General features: G+C 38.9%; 1 protein-coding gene across 1 annotated transcript in view; it reads right to left on the reverse strand.

Moving 5' to 3' along the window:
• pdss2 (prenyl (decaprenyl) diphosphate synthase, subunit 2) overlaps positions 1-27,396 on the reverse strand; it is a 71,464-nt gene extending 44,068 nt beyond the window's left edge. Inside the window, exons 1-2 of the mRNA XM_088938063.1 lie at positions 26,817-27,396; positions 3,794-3,928 (exon numbers count right to left, since the gene is read on the reverse strand). Coding sequence (XP_088794189.1) covers positions 3,794-3,928; positions 26,817-27,061 — 380 coding nt within the window. The 5' untranslated portion in view covers positions 27,062-27,396. The remainder of the gene's footprint in view (positions 1-3,793; positions 3,929-26,816) is intronic.
• Between the last annotated feature and the right edge of the window lie 224 nt (positions 27,397-27,620).

Raw genomic sequence — 27,620 nt, forward strand, 5'->3', positions numbered from 1 at the left:
AAGTTGGTAGACTCTTGACACTCTATTCCTGCAAAGACTGCTGGAGTGGGATGAGGGGTGAATGCAACGTGTGCAGTGCTGAAAAAGACCCTTAGTTAAGAGGGGACTCCCTCAAGGGCTGGCCCAGGGCATGCTCACAGGGAATTTAGGGAAACTCACAATAATGCTTCATGCAAAGCTCCAACCTTGTAGACTGCTCTGAAGCTTTGGGATTTTATTGGGTTTTTGTTTTTGTCAAGAGCCTTGACAAAGATCAACTTCACACGGATTTATCCTGGTGAAAAATGACATATTTAAGCTCAAACAAGTTTGAACTTAAATTGATATTTTGCCTTTGCATTGTGATCCTGGAATATCAAATTGAGAGAGTCTGATCTCAGCTTGATCTCTTATTGAAAACCGCAAAAAACGGTTAAACGTGTAGGATTTCATTTCTTTATTCCTATTGCGTTTTCCTCATGTTCCTGCTGCTTCTCCAAATTAAACCACAGCATGTTAAAAAACCAGAGTTCTAAAAAGAGTACTCTCCTATGACCTGTTCAGGATTACTGACCAAGTAATAAACACAAGTTTAGCAACTGCTAATGAAACCACATAAACCACTCCTTCTCATTTTATTTTATTGATTTACCTTGATTTATGGAGGAAAAACAAAAACATTCAAGAAAATAAAAGCTTGTCTTCTTAATTCAAATGAAAAACAAAGCAGTTTTGATAGCTCCAAAAGGATTCCTGATAGGGTATTGCTTATGACAGCTGAGGGCACAGTGTAATACTACTTTTAAACATTTACTACATTTCCTGCTGAAAAAACAGCCCATACAAAGGGCTGTACAGGGCCAGTTGGGTCACAGGAAATTTTCAGTGTACTGGGCTATAACAAAAAAAAACTAATTATAAGGGCAATTCAGACACTCATTAACTCACCCAGGAAGTAATTGCAAGAAAGTCAGAATCTGCTATTAGAGTAACCACATCTGCTTAACGTTCATAAATAATAGGATACACTGGGGCTTGACCCCATCTTCAAATTGAAAGTTTTCTGACTACGAACCTCAGCCATATCTTATAAATCAATGAGTAATAAAATAAAGTAATGCATACTAAGAAATATAACAAACACAGCTTTATACATTCTGTTACCCTGATTTTAAGGTTTTTTTTCCATTTAATACTAGATAAAAATAAAATGATGTAACTATCTTACTGCTACCATAATAGGGAAATATAGACTGCTTACTGAATTGCAGTGTGTAGAAATCTCTTCTTTGAGTTACTGAATTCAATTTTATTTCTGCAAGCAAGGAAATAAGACCTTTAACCTTGCCCTGGGCATTATGAAGGAAGCTTGCTTTTCAGCCAAGATATAATAGCATTTCAGTAGCTCTCTCTGTATAATGGGGTCTCTACAGCTTTCTATGAATTGTTAAACTGAGACAGCAGACAGGAACAGTATTGCCTCTTTGAAATGACAAGTTGGTGTCAAGCCGGTGTCTAACTGGCTAATGAGAATAACAAAATCACTCTTTCTCTTCTTTGTACCACTGGAGCAAATTCAAAACAACAGCTGTCCGGTTTCAAGGTATTAAGAGGAGCCTTCATTTTTCCCCTCATGTAACCTCTATTTTTTGGCATTGGGCTTTTCCCCATCTTGGTTAGGGATGGCTTGTGCTAATTCATAATGTACGTGCCAAAGGCTAAATGTAGTTGTGAAGCTGTTATTCCAGATGGCTACCTGCAAACATATATGTGGTACAATGTGTCTCGCAAAACTGAGGTTACTTCCAACCTCGGAGAGAAGAAAACAGAACGGGTAAGGCTAGGCAGTACATTTCCCAGAAAGTACTGGAAAACTTGGCTTAGAAAACTAAAACGTTCAGGCCACACACTGGTAACATATAGCTCTTTTATTAGCAAGAAAATATCAGAACTCGGTTGACTGAAACAAGGAGGAGGACTCACACAAGCATTTCAGGGATAACACAGGATCCCACCATGTGGACATCATCCTTAGTCCTGCCAGTAGCAAATTACAGAATATTTTGTGTAGAACATTCCTTCAAGCCTAGAAATGTATCTACCGTAGTTGTTCTTCTCTGGACTGATTCCAGGTTGCACAGCAGTATCTTGACCAAAGTTGTACACAATATTCTAAGTGTTCTTTTACAATTTTAACACAGCATCCTTTGATTTAAATTCTACATTTTTAACAGTATTCCTCCCAAGATTCTGCTGTTAGCCTTTTCGACTGCTTCCCCACATTGTCCAAAAGATGAAAATGGTGTGTCTATATATTTACCTAGGTCTCTCTCACACTCAGCGTTTCCCCTTTTCTATTTACAGTGTACGTTTCTGATACTTGCATAGAACACACTGAACTTTGCATGCTAAATGTCATCTGCGAGGTGTTTGCCCAATATCGAATTTAGTCTTAAATTTAGTAAATTTCTACATCAACAGTGTTTGATGATTCTCCTATTTTGGTATCACTTAAGAATTTGACTTAACGTACTATAACAGTCTGGTGGTTTTTATTCTGTGCGGTCTCTTATAATAGGCTCCAGTACTGAAACAACCCCAGTACGTGTTTAGGTTGCAATGACATGGCATGCATTAAACCACATCGGAGCTTGCTTGTGCCGCGAGGTAGTAGATATATAAACCTTAAGGCAGTCTCCTTGGATTTTCAGACATGGCTCAACTTTAGGTTGCACAATACCAGCATAACCAACTACTTTTCAAGAGCGAAGAGAGATATGGTGCTAAGCACTTTGCATACACGATAACTCAAAGCAAGGAAGCTTAATTCATTCATATGCCTATTGCAACTTCCCTAAGTCCCAGGCAGGACACAAACCCAGGTTTCTTGGCCTACACATGCACTACTGCTACGTACAGTAAAAACATCTGGACTATTCAGCAGGGCTATACACAAGCCTAGAACTGCTGTAGCTTTCAAGGATTAAGGTATTATAACACATTCTGTATATATGGAAGAAACAGCTGTCTGTTTTCGACTACTAAATTTGACTTTATACATGCAATTGGAATTGAAAGGCCATTTGGGGCAGTTCTGCTTTATTAGAATTATTATTCACCTTAATATAATTCAGTTTGATTTTACACTTAGCACAATCTGAATAGATGTTCTTTGCAAGACATGCTTCTATATTACGTAGGAGAAGTCAAGAATGTTTCTGTCAGTTAACATGGGAACTGTAACTGCAAAAATAAGGAATATGCAAGTATAAGTCACCTGAATTTACATTGTCAAATCAATGTGCTTCAGTTTTCAGGGGAAAGTCTTCTAAGTGCAGCAAAGTCAACATGGACTGATGTTTGCCTCTGCTTTTATCAAAAACAAGACCTTGCAACATGAGCAGGATTTTATTTTGCACACATAGTCATGCAAAGGAATGCATCAAGTATGTTGTATGGGACTCCAGGCCTTTAAGAGAGTTTTTGGAAATACAGCAGATAAATACAGTTAACACAAGTTAAGCGCTGTGCGTTACTTCGCTGGCGAACAGCACTCTTTGAAACAAGCTCCTGTTACAGTAATGATGGCAGAGTGTGAAACAGAAATCAACATCCCAGGAGCATTGGCTCATTAGAGCACAGACTCAATATTGTATGTAGTGTGCTTGTCTCTGAGGCTTAGTGTTGTCTGTTCTGACAGAAAAGTTCCACTACTCTTAAAAACTCTTTTCTTTTTTTCCCTTATTAAAAGCAGTCTGAGCTAAGCCAGGCACAGTGACTGCAGGAAAGCCTTACTCATTATCCCTGGCCTTACCTGGGGTAGATTCCACTGACCATGTCCTGCTGTAGAAGGTCTTTGGTGGCAGTGCTAGGCCCAGCAGCTTTAGAGATCAGAAGCACCACCAAGCCTCTCATCTGAAGGTTGTTCCTGCTGTCATAGACAAACCCCCTGTTGGAAAGAACAGACGTCTCTGAATACACTTAGAAAAGGCCTTACTGAGTTTGTTATGTGACGGACATTTTTACCTGCACCTCTGATAGCCTTTTAACTAGATGCAGAAGTCACCCATGAACAGCACACAGATGTCAAATCCCTGGTTGTGACTGCAATGTGATACTGCTCACCCGGATTCATTCAGTCTTTGCTTTATTCCAGCGCTTCACACTTCGATATCCCCGAGTCTCATAAGCCCAACGACTATACACTCATCAACAAATGCTATAAAATTATTGACGCTTTTCTGACATTAACAAGTCAATCAATACAACTCAGCATTTCCACCAGTATAATGTGTTCAGATTAATTTCACTTTCTTCAGTGGTTCAACCCTTGAAACAACATCGATGACCGCAGTGTTTGGGAAGGTGTTCACTGTAGACACCAGCATGCCAAGCCTGGGCTTTAGATTGGTTAAGAAATACACTTTAAATACTAGGGTTCAACCAAAATCCCCTGGCAGAAGTTTCAGGTCATGTTCAACCCCAGGAGAAAAAAAAATCTAGAATTAAATGATAACCCTGATGTGCACATTCCATAGCAGTCCGGAAACAGATTAATAATCACATATGAGTGGTGAGTCCATATTCATCCTTTCAGAACAGCATAGCAGGTACGGCAATAAAACTCCTATATAGCAGTTCATGAATACAACACATCCAAAGCAACAGCTTTTTAAATGACACTTTCTCATTACATCACTTCAATGTCAGATCAATTTCTTACCAGAGAGCCTTGGCTCAAATAGTACATACTGCTCATTTTGGTCAATGTGCTAAAAATATCAGAGGAATGGCACTCCCGTTAAGAAGAAGGGATCACTGCATGCCTTATCTATCTTTTAAAAGTCCTCCTTCAATTTCAATAGAGACAGAAGTATTAGAAAACTTAGTTAATTCTCCAGCAAATCTAAAGAATGACCATTTCATGAGCATTTAACCGATTCAGAAAACAAATCAATGTGAACAGCAATTACACTTCATGCATTAGGGAAAAACTATCATTCACAGGATGTCAATAGTCGTATCTACTTGTACACATAGCTTTACAACAGAGCTTAACTTTTTTTTACCAAGTTTAACTTTGACCTATTACTACTATAACTATTACTATAATGTTTACTCCAATTTTAGTGGGAAGAATGGTCATCCTCAGTCTAACTAGATTTGTCCTCAATGCTTTCAATCACCATTGAATATTTATAAGGTGAAGGGGGTAACCTTGGTAACTTGTGTCTCCACATTCTCTGCAGTACACCCTGAATACCATTTACCATCTGCTATACAGACAGTATACCATGTGGTCTAGTATATACATAGCATATAGTACTCATAGTATACTATGTGGCATACAGACAGTATACCATGTACTTTGCAGTGCGGGATACAGGAAAAAAGGCAAAATCTCTCTCCCTAATGATGAAACATCCACACAAAAATACAAACACTGTTTTAGTATCCAGTATATTAAGAAGGAGATACAGAAACCCTTCGTCCATGCTTCTGCTGCTATTTTCTTTTAATGTTAATTGAAGATGCAAAACAGAAGGAGTGGTCTATGTTATGCAAATGAGTAGCAGAAATATGGCTGCATACTCCAAGACACTTCAAACATCCACAGGTGACGATACAGCTCATACACCAGGACACCTCCACTGACTGTGCTTGACCTCTTCTGTTTTCAAAACGCTACATTGATTTGTTTCTGCAAGATCAAAACAGAGAAGAGCCGTAGTTTTAAATGAGACAGAGAATGAGAGAAAATGTAAGCATGCTGGTATTCAATTCAAGCAATAAATCCCCTAGTATGTTCATCACAAAATGATGCCTAAGAGAAAATTCTTCATTTGCTCATAATTCATTCAGATTGACAGGTAACACTTGAATGTAAACCAATGACTGAGCAGTTGTGATACAACTACACACTGCAGCATACTTAAAATTTCACATTTTGGCAAATGATGGTATGTAAATTAAATGCAGAAAGAACATCCTTAATGAAACAAAATGTTACTCTTGTTCTGTCTCCAGAGGTGATACCTTTAATTTAATTCTCTCTCCTGACTAAGGAATTACTTTTTTCTCATACTGCACACAAGCAGAATTGCTTATAATTGCTTTACGGAAACTCACATTGGAGGGCAGTGCAATTTTATAGGAATTCCCATGTCGAAATCATCATTAATTCATTCTTTCAAGAAACATTTATGTTGTGATATCATCTGAGGTAGCTGGACCTAGGGCTCACTTTTCACATAGGGAAAAAATTGAAACAAGAAAACATTACACAGAAAGACCTTACAAAATGAAAGTATAAAGTTTTTTTCTGTATATTTTTAATTTTCATGTAAGAATGTCAGACCGGGGAAGTAATTTGTCACAGAAGACAAGACAATGAATGTACAGATGTTCACATAGTGTATAGTATTAACCAACACTTTTCATAAATGAACAACTAACGTGCTTCAAGGAATTCAAATCCTTATTAAGTAAATTTCAGATTAAATCTTGAAAGATTTCAGAATGTAAGAAAGGAGTGGTTAGGGAAGTAGTGTTAGGGCTCAGGAAGTTTTAAGGTGGAAGGTTACAGATGGGCACTGCTGCTGTACTTATGATCAAGGCACTTAATGCCAGCTGTCCCAGTAAAATGCCCAGCTGTAGACAAAACAGGTATTTTTTTGCTCTGGATAAACGCGGCTGCCATACTCATCATTTATTACATGGAGCACAGGCCATTTCTCAATGAAATGATTCATTTAAACGCAAATGTAAAACACATTAGCAAGAGAAAAACAGGTTTATCTAAACATAATATCTCTTGAACTGATCTGAAAAGTAAATATTAGAAAAGAGATAATATTGCAAAATAAGGACACATTCTATAAAAAGAATGCAAGCAGATCATGTTTTTAATTACCTGTCTTTATCTTATCAAGGGTTTCCAGTTTTCCCCATGGGCAATATTTTATCAATTCTGAAGAAAGACTTCCTCACAATGTGCATGATTTACACATACATTTTTTTAAAATAACAATTTTTCAACACTTGAACACTGAAATATGCTCAGGATCTTCAGAGGGGCAAAATTCTAACAGGTAGTTGGCAACGTCAAAGCCTGAAAGTAATGGTTGCCATGGAAATAAACTCCAAATGCAACAGCACAGGATTAAAACTTGGAAAATGTACCATGCACTACGTGAAACCGCAACCTGTGGTGGATGACAAACAGATCTTGCTGGGGGCTACAACCAGAGACAGGGAGACCTAACTAAGCCCTCTGTGGCTTCCTTATCAAAGCCACGCTCAGGACCCCTCAGGAAACCTAGGTGCTGTAACAGCCAGACATAAAAACTGTGTCCCTTGTGACGGGACTTAATCACACAGCTCCCTTAATAATGTTCTCACCACCTCCAAACCACAGTCCAAAAAAACACAACATGAAATTGAGGATCTGGATACATTTTGGTTTAGATAATTACAAAATAAAACAGTTTACTTCATTTCAAATAAATAAGATGCTAGTTATTATTTCTCCAAAGATCTAAAGGATTTTTTAAATTATTTTTTCTTAGGACTGAGAAGGAAATTTTAAACATTACTTCTTACATCCACAGAAAAATATATTGTTTTTAGATTTTGTTGTACTGGACTAGAGCAGCATGGTGGCACAGTGAAAAGCACTGCTGCCTTGCGTCACTGTGGCGCTGGGTTGAAGCCCTCGTGTGCTATCTGTGTGGAGTTTGTATGGTCTCCCCTGTTTGCCCCTAGGGTCTAGAGTATGTTCTCCCCTAGGGTCTCCTCTAGGGCCTTGTCCCAGTATGCATACCTGAGGTCTTGAGTCCTTCATATTTACATTCCTGCTCAGGTCTGCAAGGGCTCAGGGTGTCCCATTTCTAATTTGTGTCTCACAAACATGCTCACAAGTGCGCACAATGTGCCCTTTCTGAAGTCCGCATCGGAGCGGACTTCGCTGAAGGAAACTACCACCAGTTCCTTGTGGAATGACGACATTTCATGTTCTCGCGTATCAAAGCAAGGGGATGTTGCCATTGAGAATACAAAATTCACACATTAGTCAAATTTAACTTTTTTACAGTTTGAAAATTCAGAACAAATTTTCATTAGTCTACTTTAGATTCATACTGAATGTATTCTTGGTAAGAAATGTTGATATAAAGTGATTATTAACCACCTCATTTTGAGTGATGAATATTTGTTTAACCTGCAATGTATTTTGTACACAGAAGGATGAAGTATTTAACAGTATAAAGCTTTGAGGTATGGCCAGATTTACCTTATTTAGTTTACTTTGAATGAACGCGTTATGTTCCTCGTACTGTCATTTTTGTACTGGGACAGACGAGATGAAATGTATTTAATAGTACCAAGCTTTGAATAAGCAGAGAGTTGTATTGCCAAGTTTTCCTTAGTTTACTTTGCCCTTTTTGTGTTGTACCTGCTCAAAGTGAACCAACACGATGCGTCACTACATGTGTGCAGGGACAGACAAGATGACATTCAATGTCATCAAACTGTGAGTGGAGCATGAAAAGTTCCCTTGAAACATTTTCTGCAAATGTGCACTGCAAAAGAAGCAGTGCAAAACAGCAGCAACAACAGAAAGCATTTTGACCATGAGCCATGTAACCAATGTGCGAGGGTGTCCCATCACCCTTTTTATAGGGTGCACCCTTGAATGCTTATCCACCTTTTAGGGAAACTGCAATGTTATTTTTATATTTCAGTCTTAGAAAGAATCAGCACTGATGTGTGCATTTCAAACCACAATAAAAGTAAAATGCACAAAGTTACTTCTAAAACCTCGCAATTTCCAGGACAAAATAGATCAAATTTCCAGATATGCGCAGCAACATATCTTGGGATTCAGAAGCAGGCAACAAAACTTCCGGCGACGTGAAGCGTCCCTATTACATTGCAAACAAGAAGGCTTGTGAATACATCTCTTTTAATCCAACAGAAATATTACTTTAGATTTCGAGACGGTTTTGCCGACAAATACTACTTACTTGTTAACGCTACATAATGCTATGTAACGCTACAATGTCTGCTGCATAACCTGTATTCGTTCATTATGTCACGCATCACATTAGTCATTAGGGTGACTAGTGAGCGGGAAGCGTTCAATGCTTCACATCCCAATTTGCGCAAACTTTTGCTCTCGCCCGTGGCAAGACCTGCGGTTTGTGACAACACGGCGATTTATAGTACTTTCACACAGATCATGATTTTGTGCTTGATTCAAGATTTGTTTAATTAATTGTGTTAGTAGGATTCAATAACTGTGGTTTCCCTTTAGGTCCACACTCATTCTACTTTACAGAAGAGTGGACATGGGGAAAGAGCTTAGTGTAGCATTTGGGACACAGCCTAGGTATTCCAGTTTCCATGCACAGTCCAAAAACATACTGGTAGGTTAAATGGCTTCTGGGCAAACTGACTCTTTTGTGAGTGCATGTGTGTTAGTGTCCGTCAGCCCTGCAATGGACTGGTGTCCCATCTAGGGTGAATCTGGCTTTGCGCCTGTTGCTTGTCAGGATATCCAACTTTCTCATGACCCTGAATTGGAAGAAGTGATTAGAAAATGGATGGAAAAATGTAAGATTTCAGTTAAACAAGCCAGAATCATAAGCAAATTGCAAGTAACCCTTTCTTCGCCCTTATGCGAACACGTATAGAGAATTACCATTCATGATATTGCAGTGTCCTACCTGTGCCTAGTCACCATACTGCAAAAATATTGCTGCTCCACAGTCAGCCCAGAAAAGAGCAAATACTGAATGTGCATTTCAGAACCTAAAAGAATGCCCTACACTGACAAGCTGAAAGAACCGAGGTTTAGTCTTAGAGAGGCTACAAGGGGACCTGATATACAGTGGTGTGAAAAAGTGTTTGCCCTCTTCCTGATTTCTTATTTTTTTGCATGTTTGTCACACTGAAATGTTTCAGATCATCAAACAAATTGAAATATTAGACAAAGATAACACAAGTAAACACAAAATGCACTTTTTAAATGAAGGTTTTTATTATTAAGGGAAAAAAAAAACCAAACCTACATGGCCCTGTGTGAAAAAGTGATTGCCCCTAAACCTAATAACTGGTTGGGCCACCCTTAGCAGCAATAACTGCAATCAAGCGTTTGCGATAACTGGCAATGAGTCTTTTACAGCGCTGTGGAGGAATTTTGGCCCACTCATCTTTGCAGAATTGTTGTAATTCAGCCACATTGGAGGATTTTCGAGCCTTAACCGCTTTTTTAAGGTCATGCCACAACATCTCAATCGGATTCAGGTCAGGACTTTGACTAGGCCACTCCAAAGTCTTCATTTTGTTTTTCTTAAGCCATTCAGAGGTGGACTTGCTGGTGTGTTTTGGATCATTGCCCTGCTGCAGAACCCAAGTGTGCTTCAGCTTGAGGTCACGAACAGATGGCCGGACATTCTCCTTCAGGATTTTTTGGTAGACAGCAGAATTCATGGTTCCATTTACCACAGCAAGTCTTCCAGGTCCTGAAGCAGCAAAACAGCCCCAGACCATCACACTACCACCACCATATTTTACTGTTGGTATGATGTTCCTTTTCTGAAATGCTGTGTTACTTTTACGCCAGATGTAATGGGACACACACCTTCCAAAAAGTTCAACTTTTGTCTCGTCAGTCCACAGAGTATTTTCCCAAAAGTCTTGGGGATCATCAAGATGTTTTCTGGCAAAACTGAGAGGAGCCTTTATGTTCTTTTTGCTCAGCAGTGGTTTTCGTCTTGGAACTCTGCCATGCAGGCCATTTTTGCCCAGTCTCTTTCTTATGGTGGAGTCATGAACACTGACCTTAACTGAGGCAAGTGAAGCCTGCAGTTCTTTGGATGCTGGTGTGGGGTTTTTTCTGACCTCTTGGATGAGTCGTCGCTGCGCTCTTGGGGTAATTTTGGTCGGCCGGCCACTCCTGGGAAGGTTCACCACTGTTCCATGTTTTCGCCATTTGTGGATAATGGCTCTCACTGTGGTTCGCTGGAGTCCCAAAGCTTTAGAAATGGCTTTATAACCTTTTCCAGACCGATAAATCTCAATTACTCTGTTTCTCATTTGTTCCTGAATTTGTTTGGATCGCAGCATGATGTCTAGCTTTTGAGGATCTTTTGGTCTACTTCACTTTGTCAGGCAGGTCCTATTTAAGTGATTTCTTGATTGAGAACAGGTGTGGCAGTAATCAGGCCTGGGTGTGGCTAGAGAAATTGAACTCAGCTTTCCAAAGATGTGATAAACCACAGTTGATTTATGTTTTAACAGGGGGGGGCAATCACTTTTTCACACAGGGCCATGTAGGTTTGGATTTTTTTTTCCCTTAATAATAAAAACCTTCATTTAAAAACTGCATTTTGTGTTTACTTGTGTTATCTTTGTCTAATATTTCAATTTTATTTGATGATCTGAAACATTTCAGTGTGACAAACATGCAAAAAAATAAGAAATCAGGAAGGGGGCAAGCACTTTCACACCACTGTAAGTATTCATAATTCTCAAAGGCATCAACAAAGTCAACACAGTGGACAGCTTCAAAATGAACAATGAAATACGAGCCAGAGGACATAAGTGGAAATTACGTGGAAGTAATTAGAGTAATTTAAAACAAAGAACACTTGAAGAAAGAGTATGAGTATGGAACAAGGGACCCAGTCATGTGGTTGAAGCCAATATTTTGGTTTCCTTCACGAAACAGCTGGATGAGATCCTTGGATTAATACGTTTTGAAAGGGGCCAGATGGACACAATGGCCTCATCTCATTTGCAACCTTCCTTATGATTAAACTGTTCAGAACTGATGAGCAGTGTAGATAATTCCCTTAGTCCCCTCTCTTATGTGTTTTGTGAGGTTCATATTAGGGTCAGAGTAGATGTTTAACCCTCTTTTCACTCCTCCACTTTGTCTTCATTTTGACAGAGTGGTAAGTGGCACTGCCTTCCTGAAGAATATGGGAGTGAGACTGTAAATTACCTCGATGGAAGAGTGGTAGGTCGTGGCTTTGTAGAATACTTCTGTAGAAAACGGGCAGCAATTTAATGACCATCAAAAATGAGAAGGCCATTTTTTTCCCAGCAAACCGAACATTAGGTTACCGTACGACACTGATGCCACAGCATTTGACTGTTCTCTACCAACTGGGCTTTTGGAGTGTTGTCAGCATTTCTCCACACCCAAGCTGATCTGATGGAGATGAACTTCGGAATTCAGGATTCTTCGCAAAAGACAAGTTCACCAGAAAACTCCACAGGATAGTGATGCATTCCCGTTTCCCAGCTACATGTGCTATAATAGCTTCGATAGCTAAGCCTGTATAACATCCAATGAACTGAGTCTTTGCTCTTTGATGTTGTGTCTGTAATATCTGATGCACTTGCCTTAGTAATGCCCTGTTGTCACAAGGGTAATATGTGATGGGCATCTGGGGCAATGGCTGACACTTGTAACACTATTGTTTTTAAACTGTGATGTTATGCACACATCAGTTTCACAGGCAATGCATCCAATGACTCAACCTCAAGCTCAGGGTAGATAGCGAAATATCTTGAGCACCAATTGTGCAATGCATTCTGATCGCAGAGCTGATGTCTCTACATCTACAAGGCTTCCATTTGTATCCTTTTACAAGCAAGGCAGGAAGCATAAGAGGCAGTTCTTTTATTTTCCGACGAGCTCATTCTTTAATTTTACTGTAATACTATGACTAAGAGGGACATTATTCAAGTGTTCATATTCCTCCAAGTTAATGATTATTGACAAAGGGAATGCAGAGGAGATGGAGCACGGGAGGAGCATCTTTAATCAAACAGCTGTGGAAGTCTGTGGTTGTGGCTGACACTTTTGACACTCCCTTACTTCACTACAGTGAGGGATTTTGTGTACGTACAGCTTTCTGGCCAAGTTAACGGACCATGCAACAGCCACCACTCCAGCCATGGAAACTGTATCAGCTGTTGGAAAGGAAGACATTGAGATACTGCCAGATACAGTAAAGGTCCGCTCTGTAGCAAAGATGCAGTAAATAATTAAAGCTTAAAGAACTCTAGTACAGCTATTGTGTATTTTAAGAAGGATGATTTTTTGACAAAATCACCATCCTCTTTTTTATGAGTTACTTTTATATATTTCTATAAATCTTTATGACCGACAATTAACTTAAACTGACAAGATTAAATATCAAATAGCACAGCCAAGAAGCCGAGTTAATGACTACCATACCTACAACAAACTAGAGCCAGAAACTGAACAAAGAAAACAGGCCTTTCAAGAGGAACTGTCATGGCACTTTCCAAGTCTCTACTACACCGACGTAAGAAAAGACCCATTTTCATCCCTCTAGTTCTTAAAAACGGAGCCACCAGCAAGAAACCTGCCATTCACATCACTGTATTGAAAGAAATTCTGTTGAAATAATCCCCAAGGTGCAGTTAATATGGGCAGTTTTAATCTACACCCTTTGGGAGCATCAGCGCTATGAATCACGGCCATCATTAATGCAGAGGCACTGGGGATTCGTACCGCCTACACGGGCACAGGCGCAGGCCGCCCGTTAATACTCTGCAAATTACACCTCCCACTGACACAGTTCACAGAGCTCATTTCTCCTTCTAAGACAGGGGATAAAAAAGGCACCAAACTTACTAAGCATAGATGTTATTTCAGGTAAGGTACCTTTTCACAATCTGCTCTAAGCGGTTAATTCCAACGTGCGTGAGCCCCTGTATGCGGACAGTAAAACCTAAAAAAACCTGGAAATCAGATGAATTAGCAGTTCTTTTAGTGCTCTAACCCCATCGAACCAACCACAGCAATACAGCATCACAGAAGGACACTTTCTCCAGCTGAGCCTAAAAATGCAGCCACCATCATTAGTGTGGTTCTTTCTCATGCGCTAACAGAATAAAAGAGGTCACAGAATGGTATGAAAAAACTCCATATCCGATTTTTCTCATGGAAGTGCCCTTGGACAGTCTATAAAACACAGTTTATGGGTAGGTGTACACTGATATAGCTGTGGGTCGATCCTAGTAAGAGCAGAGCTTTGGAACAATGATCTCAAGTGTGTCAGTGACCAAGAAAACATCTCAATTCAAGAATGCATGTTTACCTACCTGTGCTCAATCCTTTTTTTTTCCTTCAGGAATCACCTCAAGAATGCTATCCTTTATACAGGAGTTTGTCCACTGATGAAAATCACTGGACTAACGCCTTATACTTAAATTACGACAAAGCGTCCTCTTTGTTAGCAACAGCTGTACATAAAAGAAATAAGGAACAAGTAATAGGTTTATTCCATGCTAAAAAGAGAAGAGAGAAAACACAACGTTTCGGCTGTGAAACCTTCTGAAGAATATCAAGTCAGCCGAAACGTTGCATTTTCTCTCTTCTCTTTTCAGCATGGAATAAACCTATTACTTGTTCCTTTGCAGACTGCACATGCTGATGCAGCTACCCACCTGAACTATTTCCATAAAAGAAATAATTGTGTTCCTATTCCCCTCAATTGAAATCCTTCATCTCTTTTCTAAATCATGGAAATTATTTGTTTTTTAGGAGACCCCACCAGTCTTCATTTCACAGCTACAACTCATGGGTCAATGACAGTGAAAACAGATGAGTGGATCTTCTCTTTGGCAACTTCAGGAGGAAGTGCACACAGGCTTAGAGAAAACATCATGGTTCTGATTAAAACAAAGTAAAAGTAAAAGACAGCAAAACCAAATCACTTAAGTTTGCTTTCAGATTTAAATTTAATTCTGGGTCAGAAACATGGCTTCAGTTACAAGAAGGGGAAATTTAAGTTAAAGGCCACATAAAACAACCAATATATATTTTTTTCCTTTTCCAACAGAAACAGGGGAGTGGTACAAAGAGACTAAAGATAAAATATAACTCTCACATAACGGTCTCACATCACGCAAGCAGACAGGTAAAAAACATCACTGACAGGGCTGCAGCCAATTGAAAGAATTTATAAAAAAATAAAAAAACTGAAGGTTAACTTGCAATATGTTCCTCCTACTATGCACCTCGAAAGAACAACTTCTTCTAGGCATGACAAGCGATAACCACAGCAGTGAAGTAGAGTAAGTTGACGTCCTAGTGCATCTGCTCATCTGCTCCCATATAATGTATAAAACTTAGAACCTCACCAACGTGAACCAAACAACAGACTGTTCTCAGCAGGCTACAACATGACATTACCACCAAACAAAACACTAAACCACCACACGAGGCAGACTATACAGGACAGCAGGGAAGGAGTGGAAGGAAACAAGTTCAAGATCACTTAACAGGTGTTTCCAAACAACACACAAAGTTAAGAGGATAATACTGTACATCAGTCAAAATGGACCAGTACACTTCTGAGCAAACTACTGTATGTACATAAAGTACCGTTTTGGTTAGAAAGGTGTTAACATTACCGGACAGGAAAATACAGCGGATGAAACCAAACCCCCTGGTTAAATCTACTTCTAATCATTAGAGTCATTGTAAGTCCGGACACACAGGATAAAAGACAGGCCGAGAGAAAGAGAAGGATGGGACAGGAAGAACGGAAGACAGACAAGAAGAACAATGGAAGGGAACAGACAGAGAAGAAGCATGGCAGGTAAGAGGACCTTGTTCAAGAGCACATGCCATCCTTTATTTTAGGAAACTCTTGATTTCCTTACTTGTGGAATCCTCAGGCTAAAGATCTTCTCCCCCCAAAAATGATGAATTTTTAAAATAGGGAGATAGATTTCCATTCACTTTGGGGCATCTGGTATTATAGGGAGATTTAGCTCTGGGTTTTATTTAGAACAAGTTTACTCTCTCCTGTTACACTGTTCAGGCATTATATAGGACTTCTGATTACTGGGTCAGCAATCTGTGTTTTAGGGGATGTCAGAATATAGGCCTTGTTCTGTCTTTTTCTGTAAATGGCGTTATGTTTTATGTTGTATGTTTGTAACATTGCGTGTTGTCTAGTTGTGTTATTATTATTAAATATTTGTCTTGGTTTGCCTCTTATTTACTACTGTCTTGGCAGAGCTGTGCATTAAAATAAAGAACTCAGGTGCCTCAAACCATACCATCTACTTGGATATATTTTGACATATCTTTGACAAGTGGAGGTTATAAATAGTTATTTTAATTATCACTTATTCCACTCTATTTCCTTAACAAAAGTCTAGTCAAACATTTCTAGACTACACTGAAAGCTAAATAAAATCAAAGGAAATCTTGTACAAAATCATCATAGAGCTACAGGTACAGCTTCAAAATAAGATGAGAGCATAAAGAAGATCTGGTAAAGTCCATAACTGTTTGAGGAAAAAGACTGAAATGAACCATCACTGATTGGGAAGGGGAGGGGGGGGCGGGGGGTGTGGAGAGTTTAGCAGGGCAAGACAGAAAAGGCGGAAAAATAACATTTTTGACTAGCTAAGCATGAATACCTTAAAGCAAACAAGCACAAGACCAGAAGCAACTAAGATAAGACAGCAGGATGACTAGATACTGCCCAAAGGCCACTGAGAGAACTGAAGGTAAAAGCACTGAAAACATCAATAATGCAGCGAAGGTTTGTAACAGTGGATGAGAAAAATCATCACGCCTTATTTTGCGATTCTTTGAAAATAACATTTCAAACCTCTCTACAAATCTAAAAGATATTTAACCCCAATTTTTAAAGATTATTTAAAGTGTACCAAGATCCATCTCAAACACATGCACAACTTCAGCTCTTCCAATATGGGAGTAAACTCACACGTCTTCCTTGCAACACTTTAATTCTATCTGCTACACAGAGCTAACTCTCACTTGGAGAAGACAGAGAGCATTGTGAGAGTTATGTTCTTTGACTTCTCCAGTGCCTTTAACACCATCCATCCACCATTACTGAGAGATAAACTAAGGGCGGCGCAGGTGGACACTCCCCTGGTGTCCTGGATTATAGACTATCTGACCTGCAGGCCACAGTATGTATGGCTACAGAGCTATGTGTCCCAACAGGTTGTTAGCAGTACTGGGGCTGCACAGGGGACTGTCCTTGCTCCATTCCTGTTCACCTTTTACACCTCTGACTTCAGGTACAACTCTGAGGCATGTCTGGAGAAGTTTTCAGATGACTCTGCAATTGTAGGGTGTATTAGTGACGGGAGGGAGGAAGAATATAGGAGCTTGATTACCAACTTCGTGGAGTGGTGTCATCTTAACCATCTCCAGCTAAACACCAGCAAGACTAAAGAAATGGTCATGGACTTTCAAAGGAATAAGTCTCCGCTGAACCCTGTTTCCATCCAGGGTGAGGACATATAGGGGGTGCAGTCCTACAAGTACTTAGGGGTACACCTGGATGATAAGCTGGAGTGGTCTGGTAACGCTGACGCCCTGTACAAGAAAGGTCAGAGCCGACTTTTTTCTTAGGAGGCTCAGGTCCTTTGGTGTGTGTGGAACACTGCTACACGTTTTTTACGAATCAGTGGTGGCAGCGGCCATCTTCTACGCTGTTGTGTGCTGGGGCAGCAGCATCATGACAAGAGATGCAAATAGGCTCAATAAACTTATCAAGAAGGCTGGCTCTGTGTTGGGGCTGAGCCTTGACCCCCTGGAGGTGGTGGCTGAGAGGAAAATGCTGACCAAGCTCACAGCCATCATGAACAACGCCTCTCATCTGCTTCATGGGACTGTTATTGGGCAGCGGAGCACTTTTAGCAACAGACTGCTCCAGCTACGGTGTTCAAGGGAACATTTCCGCAGGTCTTTCCTCCTGGCAGCTGTCAGGGTTTATAACGCTGCCCTAGGCTTCATTTGCTCGTCTATGGACAGCATGTTGCTCCATTGTACTTTTTTTTGGATAATCAATCTGTATATACCTATGCACATTTTGCACATATTTTATTGTTTTTACAGTGACTATGAGCATATTTTGCACACACCGATGTATTTATATTATATTTATTTTGTATTACTGTACGTATTTTAATTTTTAGTTTATTCTGATGTCTGTTTTTTGCTTGTCTTGGGCTGGACTGCTGTAACACATCAATTTCCCTTCGGGATCAATAAAGTCTTATCTTATTATAGGACATTTACCACAAAAACCATATACTGTAACTTAAGAAAACACTTTTCTTGCAATTCTTTCTTTACCAAAAGATCAAAACACCACTACTGCTAAGATAAACTGTGTCACATAGTTGGCCCTGCAAACTCCTGCTCATTATATAAGACTTGGAATCAACACTAACAAAATCAACAGCAATACATGACCCAAGAGCAAATATCTTCTCAGAGTGCTCTGTTATAAGGAAACTGCTCATTGCAATAAAAAAAATGCTTATATTGTTCTGTCTTAATTTCTTCCATGCAAGTGTTTAATTTATGAGGAAATCCTTGGAGAGGACATAGCATTAAGTCTACAAAGAATTCACAGCAAACTTACATCATATTTGCCATTGGTATTAGAATGACCAAATACTAATCTTGGTATTACATCGTATTGTACATAGCATGTCAACTAGAACTCAGGACTGAACTACTTATTATTCTCATCAATCTCAACAACTACACTTCCAACTCCCATTAGCTGGTACATTTAGGAAGAATAGTTACGTCTCTGGACTTGTAACCGGAAGATTGCGGATTCAAACCCCAGGTGAGCCACTGCTGTCGTACCCTTAAGTAAAGTACTTCACTTGGATTTCCCCAGTAAAATGCCCCACAGTAGAAATGCAGACACCCCAGAGTTTCATTGTAAATGAGAATTTGTTCTCTGATGACTTTCCCGATTAAATAAAAGATTCTTATTTCAATGCACGTGGCAGTCACTAGCTATTGCCTTTTCACAGAACACATGTTACAGCTTTGACAAAAAGAACAGTACTGAGTTACTGTAGTTGCCTTTCAAAAACAATACTTTTACAAATTTGCCTTTTGTCTTCTAGCCTGCAGTATTTACGAGACGAGCAAAATAAAAACAATACATTGAAATATCACCTCACCAATGTCAATGTAAATAAAACTTTCTCTTCATAACAAACTATCGGGTTGCGCAGAAATTTGACAGAAATATTGATGTTTTCCAGGAGTAAAAAAAAAACTAGGTTGTTGGGAAAGTTTCTTCTGTTGTCAAGAAGAAGTGAGCAGAAAAACTCTGAGTGCCTCCAAAAGCCTTTTTATCCGTTACTTAATTATTAATGGGGAAGACATACTCTAAAAAACACTTGGAAGAAAATCATGATACACCTGAAGGCGTTCATATGTCTTTTATTAATAAAACAATAAGCAAAACCCTTTGCATACAGAAGTGAGTAGTGGCAATGTACCCCCAAAAGCACTTTAAATTAATTGACCCCAACATTCTCCTTGCACGGGACCCCTTAGTAACCTACTGTATAAAAGAAGGTTGTTTTGAATGGGCCTAGTGTTTAACATAATACAAACATAAACGAGATGATGGGTAAAATGATAAAACATGTTTATTACAATATTACACAACGCTAGCTCAGCAAGCCAAGTTATGAGGGACAAAGCATGCTGTACTGTTTGTTGTACTAGAAGCAGAGTGCTCTTGGAAGAATCAAGTTTGAATTCCCTTTGTAAAACATGGCACACAGCTTTACTGATCTGCATCTCCACTTTTAACATGTTACCTTCAGCAAAAGTGTCACAATCCTAGGAAGAGGTTAGATGAAATATTCTGCAATGAGAAATTCCCACTGGGAAATTGACTTCACCTAAAACTATAGTCACACAAAACTTATTTTGAAAAGCATATCTTAATTATTACTTTTCAGTACTCCGTACTGTATTATTACTTTGAAATAACTGTGCTTATTCCACTTTTTATCTTCTTTGGGCAGTCATACTGTGGATACTATCCCGATGTATGCGTGATGTATGTCTGATATCTGAAAATATCCATTTTTCCAAACCTTTCAATCTGGAAGGAAAAAAATGGTGGTCAGCACAACAGACAAGTACGGTTTTGAGAAAATAAAGTTCACATTTCAGATGAAGGAAAAATGAAAAAAACATAGATCCAATTATCCAGAGTCAGTAAGAATAAGATAGGTACCGTGGTTTCTCAAGGTAGGTGGTGACAAGGGTCTACAGTTGATAATTCTCAGGTTAAACTGCCATTAAATCATGAGAGATTTGGATTCACAATTCAGTTCCCGTCATTTCACAATACTCCGCTTCTGTATGCATTATTTCATTCAAAATGTAAAACCACTGTGGGCATTTAAAAGTAGTTCTCATGTACAAAACAGAGAATGGGCACAAAAGAATTTCATTTAACAGGAATCTGAGCCCTGAGGTAGGTGACATCACCGGGACAATGATAAAAACTACAGTGACAGGTCAATGTGCAGAAAAGTGACAACACTGAGTCTTAAACCTGGCACTGCAAGTTCAAGGCATGCATCTCTTTCATCATCTTCTACTCCCTTGCACTGCTCCTGTGTAGAATCCCTGACCACACAAGGCAGTGGTGGGCAGGACACAGCAGACAGGGGACTATTTACTCTACCTCAGTGCTGGCTCATGAGAGAAGGAGTTAAATCTCCCTGCAAATCAACAATCGCCAACAGGGCACACAACAAACCTCATTTCAGATGGATGAAGTCCTGTCTTCACTATGTGTGATTCACATACTGTAAATGCACCCAAACAGCTCTGTCTCATCGCAGTTGATTTTCTTTAAGCCCTCTTTTTTTTAACATCTCTTTGTTCTGCAGACTGTTTGTCATCCACGGGGGGGAAATGCAACTTTCTTTACAGAATAAGAAAGCATTTGAAATTGTGCATGAATTAAACAATACATCAGTTTGAAGATGAAGGCATTATTGAAACATACAGTATATAGGCTATATATATATATTCAGTATATTTACTGAAGCAAGACAATAAATGCTAGACGCTTACAGGTATATCCTAAATCGTGAAGATGCTCAAAACAACAGAAAAACAAAATTAACAAAAAATCTTAACATATCAATTGATAAAATAATTAGTTCTCCACAAAAGTGAAAGAAGCAACAAAGCTCCCTACAACAGAATCTCTCGTTTCTTCATATCTCCCAATGCCTTGACTTATCACAAAGTCTTTTTTTAACAATGAACACCTTTTTTAACCATGAACAAAAGAAAAAGAATGTGTCGAGTAAATCAGAGCAACACCGTCTTCTCTGGTTTGGGATATTTTTGTCTCTGCCTCCCCACTGCAAGAGGCTGAGTGAGAAATACGAGACAAAGGTGCCAATCTGACAGTGAAAAATCATACTGTCAGACGTTGACTTCACCCAGTGCTACAACGCTAAAATGGATTGTCATATCAGATTTAGGTGTATAGGTTATTACACCCTTGAACTATAATTTCAAACATAACTGCCTGCAAAGTCAGATAGTTTTCAGCCTCTCTCAAACCACTATCCTCTGGGAGGAGGGCTCCCACAACTAGCCAGTAGGGCCCCTGTGTTTATCTTCTTTTGGAACGGAGATGATAATGAAGATGAAGGGAAAGTAAATGCTTTTTTTACCAAATCTATCTCAGTTAGGATTTAACCTTGATACCTTCCTTTCAAGCCCTGCTTCTTTGTTTCTTTGAAGGGTTTGCTCCTACCCTTCCTTGGCAATGAGATCTCAAAGTACCAATGACCAATATCTGCTGCCTCCCAGTGAAGATGGCAGCCGACTTCGGAGAATTCAGATAGTTTGGGCTCACCACCCATTGAACTTCAAATCAAATCAGCGAGACCAAGTGATGCAATCCCTTGCGAAGTGCAGGCTGTAAAAAATGGAACTAAAGCCATCAATGTCAAGGGTAAGAGAGACAGAAAGCAGCCTCTTGAAGGAGAACTGCAATGTGATTTTTAGATTTCGGGGTTATAAAGAATAAGCATTTTTGAGTGCATTTCACACCACAATAAAAGTAAAATGGACACAGGAACCTGTTCAACCTCTAATTTATATTACAAAAAGTTCCAGGTATGTGCAGCACCATGTTCTGAGATTCAGAACGAAGCAACAAAACATCTAGCGACTTGAAGCAGTCCTATTACATTGTAAACAACCAGGCTTGTGAATACATCTCTTTTAATCCAGTAGAAATATTGCTCTCGATTTCAAGACAGTTTGGCCAATACTACTTGTTAACTCTGCAGGCAAATCACTTTGGGACATTTCTGCAGTGAAATGTCTGATGTACAGCTGGTATATCACATTAGTTATTATGGAGACTAGTGAGCAGGAAGGGCCGCAATCTGCAAGTATTCTCACTCTCGCCCATGGTGAGACCAGGGGTTTGTGACAAAGTTAAACAAAACAATCCTAAACTTAAACAAAGTTCACGATTTGGTGCTTAATTCAAAATTTGTAAAAAAAAAAATGTCCAAATCGTCAATTCATTTATTTTGCTACCGAGATTTAATAACCAAATCGGAGAAACTGAGACTGAAGTTCCCCTGGGCCCAGTGAGGCCACAACTACAAACACTGCTCTTTCCTGCCAGCATTCACCTGTGGAACTGCCATGACACTCAAATGCACAGATTTGGTCGCCGAGGAACTTTATTGTGGGCTGCTTCAAGGGCTGTGTGAAATTTCTTTACTAATATCAAGCTGCCTGGAGCACTCTAGGGACCATATAGTACAGTCTTGGCTTTACCACTGGATTAAAGGACTGCAACAGCTCTGTCTTCTCTCAACAACAAAATAGAGCAGATGGATATATGGCAGGCTCTCCACAACCAGAATCACTAAACTCGAAGAAATTCCGAGAAGGAAAGTGCCCTGCGTAAAACCCGGCTGGCTGAACTGGAAGACAGAAGTTGCTGACCTAACTTAGGTATTGTTTCCATTTGTTTCAAAGTGAAAATTGGACTGATTGGACTATAATTACTTGGATTAGTCTGTCACCCTTTTTATATACTGGCGCTACATTTTCCAGTGGTCTGTGAGTGTTACTGCTGTCTGGAGTGCTGCAAGTATTTTGTTAATGGCCTGTGAAAACAAAAACATCTCTTGTTTTCTTAAGCGCAACTGGTAGAATACCACGAGGCCCTGCATATTTATCTTAAGGGCTTCTAATGGCTAGAACATTTCTTAACATAAGAAGTGTCATAAACAAGTGGAGGCCAATCTACCTATGAAGCGTGTTTGACAGTCAGTAGTTAACCGATCCAAAGTTCTCATCCAGCCATTTCTTGAAAGAAACCTGGGTAGCAGCTTCAACAACATTGCTGGATAGTTTGTTCCATACTCTCACAACTCTTTGGATAAAGAAATGCCTGATGCAAATGGTTTTAAATGCACTTCCTTAGTGAATATACAGTAAGAGCAGATTAGAGTTCTTTGAACACAGAGCAACAGTAAAGGATGCAAGCAGTAAACATGCATGTAAGGCTGGTCTTTGAGTGGACTATTTATCAACCAACATGTCACTAAAGGCTATTAAAGGCTTCTGTTATTGTACATAGAGACACTGGGTGATGATTACTTAATAGGTAAGTAGGAATTGATGAAGAGTTTAAAAAGCACATTCCTACATGGGGGTCAATTAGAATGTTTGGGGTTATATAAAGGATTGTCACAGTGTTAGCAGGTGTTGGGGACTTAGACAGCAGTCTGGATTGGCTTCTTTTTAGTGTTTTGTTATAACAGTTGCATTGATATCCCTGAAATAAAGCCTCTTGCACCATCCAGTCTTGTCCACTACGCAATTTGATTGTTGTCAGATCTCAGGAGCAACCTTATTTAAGGGTGGGTCTGGTGCTATATCATCTGGTAGTAAATGTTAGATAATGCAGAAAAGAGAAGAAAACACAACATTTCGGCTGTAGAGCCTTTCTCTGGTGTGAAGAAGTCACAACCGAAATGTTGTTTTCTTTTTTCTATTTTCAGCATGGAAGAGACCTATTACTTGTTCCTTTGCAGCCTACACATCCTGATGCAGCTACCCACCTGAACTACTTCAATGTTAGATAATGTTAACATTATCATACACCTCCTCATTAAAGGTTAATTCTCAAATTGCAGGAGGCAAATGCATGCATTTGGAGTGAGAAGTGGATAGTGGATAGAAACCACAGTACAGAAGAGAAAAGTGTTCAAATATGGGTGATGCCATTATTGGAGTACCACAGGGATCTGTATTAGGACCAATATTCGCATTTATATTGATGATTTAGATTTAGATAATAAAATAGTCAAATTCACATTCAACATCAACATAGGAGAATCAGCAAAAATTATAGAATTTAAAACAAATTCAAAACTATTAAATACAATTCAAAACTTGCCAAACAGATTTCAGATTAGGTGGGTAGCTGTTACATGCAGGCAGCAAAACAAACTATAGTTTCAAAATAAGAAATAATTAGCTTGAAGAAGCTACAGCCTGGATGTTGTACAGGTACAAGAGTAAACATATATATTGATGGGCTCATGTGGCCCTCTGCACAGTGGCTAAAACAAGATAAGACTTTATTGATCCCAAAGGGAAATTGAGGCCTTACAGCAGCTTGACAAGCAAGACAGACATTAGAAAAGACTAAAATTAAAATAACTACAACAACAGAGTAAATAAAAACTATATAGAACACAAAAATAAAATAAACAGAGTTAGGAAAAAATAGGTGTGTGCAAAATATGCTAACAGTCACTGTTAAACAATAAAATGTGCAAAATGCACATATATACAGATTGAAAATATCACAGTATAAACAGTAGATTAATGCAGTGTCCAAAAAGTACACGAGTGCAACATGCTGTCCATAGATGAGCAGATGAAGGGCTAACAGGCCTAGCCTAGGGCAGCGCTATACACCCTGACTGCCGAAGGGAGGAAGGACCTGCGGAAAAGTTCTGAATCTTTTTGATCTTGAACACAGCAGACCTGATTCAAGCATTTAAAATTCTCAAATCCCTGATGGTCAACGTTTGATCTAAAACTAATTAAATAAGCATTCAACTTCTGTTGAGGCAAACAAGGACTGTGATGATGATGTACTCTGTAGCCCTGGGTAGGTGGATGGAGCTCGCCAGGGACAGCAAAGAGAAGATATCTCTGCATTTCTGAAGCTGGAACCACTTGGCTGAGATCAAGTGGATAAAATTTCAATCATGGGCTGAAAACAGGTAATATCTGCATATTCCTCCTAAAGTGTATGTCATGATCTGCCCACAAAAGTAATGTCACAAGGCATAAACAAAATATACTAAATTTGACAATTTTAACTCTATTGATCACAAAAAAGAAACCCTTTCCATTTTTTATGAAAGATCTGAAAGCTAAGCACAGAACAGTACAGATGTTTGCAGAATAGAATAATAATACTGTACTACATTTGATAAATTTGCAGAACAACCTTTTTCTGGATAGAGGGTGCCAATACTTAGAACAGCAGTCAAAGTTATTGGGTCACTAAAACGACCTTAGTAATGCACTACTAGAACAAACTGTACATTACTGGTACAGTATATTCACAACAAAACAGTGCATAAGAAGAAAGACAGGTCAGAGATTGTCAGAATGCTACATTGCCAAAAAAAAACTAGGATACTAGGAATGTTTTAAGGTGGTTTCAAAGTCTTTTTTTAGAAATATTATAATCCTAATCACCCAGTCAGAATAAATCTACAGTTAAGTAGCTTACTGTAAATCAGAAAGAAGAGTAACAGTTTGAAAACAGATGTGCTGTCCTAACCTCAAGCCCAATTTGTAATAAACCTGACATAAGTGTGAAAAAATGAAAGGAGCTAATTTTAAATGAAAGATGAATAGGACTAAAAATTCAGAGCAAATAACTGCTAAAAATAAGACAAAATGTTTGGGTTTGGCAAACAAAGTGGATGCTTTCAACAGAAAATGAAAGTAGAAAATGTGCACAAAACATATCCTCAGCTGCATATTTTTAAAAAGAGGATATGATTTTATATAAACCAATGGCTTAGCTGATTATACAGTGCCTTCATTATTTTCACTGTTAATTTGCATGTTTTACAATTAGCCAGTTACAGAAAGAAACGTAAGTAGGTCTGTTAATAAAACGTGGCGAGGTTTTATTATTTTACTAACCAACTGCGTTCAAGATAATTGGTCCAACAGGACTATGCTCCTGGTTTACTAGAGCACAGCGATATAGGCAAGCAGAAGCTGATTAGATCTGAAGTATACACATGTTCAAAGTAAACCATGTACTGCAAAGATTATAAATGTAATTTAGTATACATTTACAGACTTCCAAATTGCTAAAAATAAAAATGAAAGCCAATATTCCAAAAGATTCACATTCACATAGCAGGTACTCCTTGTAAATCTCTCACAAACTGTACAATATCACTCTCGGACTAGCTAGTATGGCAGTGTGTTCTGTGCATGAGCTGGACCAGGGGTGTGTACTACCATCAGTTCTGGAGGCAACTCCGAGCTGAAGATGAGGTGCACTACTGTACATATTCAGGGCATGAGAAAATCAAACCTTTTAATTGTGCAAACTGACCTGTACTTATAAAGAACTTTCAAACTTTGTTAAGATGTGAAATATTTGTTTCACCGAGAGTCCTCTAAAATGCACTGATTAAATCAAATCTTTGTCTTGCATGTGAAAAACGTCCTTTTAACATTTTGCGATGGGAAAAACGGAATCAAGCGTACCGCGGTACACTGCGACCAAAGTAAATTCGCGCAGGAATACGGTAAAGTAAAGACACTGTGGGAAACATAAATATACATTACCCTCACCCTCCAACCACAATACATAATTAAATTATTGGACATACGTTAGTCTCAGGACATGACAAACTCTTACCTTGCTGTGTTGAGTAAAGGGTGTTTTGTTCCGACCAGTTTCCTGACTTGCATTGCCACGTTGCTGAGTTCATCACTTAATAGACAGCGAAGGCTCATGAAAGAGGTTGGATACCCTACTATCTTTTCAGCATCGGAAACAACTTTACTCCAGTTGGAAGGCGAAGAGTTTGAAAAAAGGCTAATATTTCTGTGACCTCTATTTAACACACCAAGGCAATTAAGCGTGTTTCGCACTAAAGTCATTCTGGCAATCAAATATATTAAGACACGAACATATACTTAGCTGTTTAATCACCTGCTCAATTTCATAGACAAGCTGTCAGACAAACGATACAGATGATCACAAGATACTCTGTGTCTTACAAAGTACAACGCAGTTATCTAAACCTGATTTGGTCATGAGTGTACCAACGTTAAACGCTGTACCTTAAAATTCTAACCTAGATAAATAATTCTACACATAAATATCTAAGTAAAATTATATTTTTCCTGTTGCATTTCTTACTTTTCTCTGAATGACAGCAGAGAAGTAAGCTGATATTATGAGGCAAACTAGGTCTCACGACACTTCAATGGGCGCCGCCATCTTTGATAAAACAAAATCCGTCACGTCGCAAAACAGATGCCGAATACTTGCGTGTGTCCACAGCACTAAGGACGAGGTAGTGCCGCAGTGGAAATGCTGGGATGCGAGTGTGTTTAATCGAAGAAGCCGGAATTACGTATAATGGAAATAAATCTTTAATTAAACCTGAATTAATGACGATTAAAATTAAATTAATTAATACATTATTTGAATCAC

Source organism: Atractosteus spatula, chromosome 2 (assembly GCF_055471065.1).
Source record: "Atractosteus spatula isolate fAtrSpa1 chromosome 2, fAtrSpa1.hap1, whole genome shotgun sequence".
NCBI lineage: Eukaryota > Metazoa > Chordata > Actinopteri > Semionotiformes > Lepisosteidae > Atractosteus > Atractosteus spatula.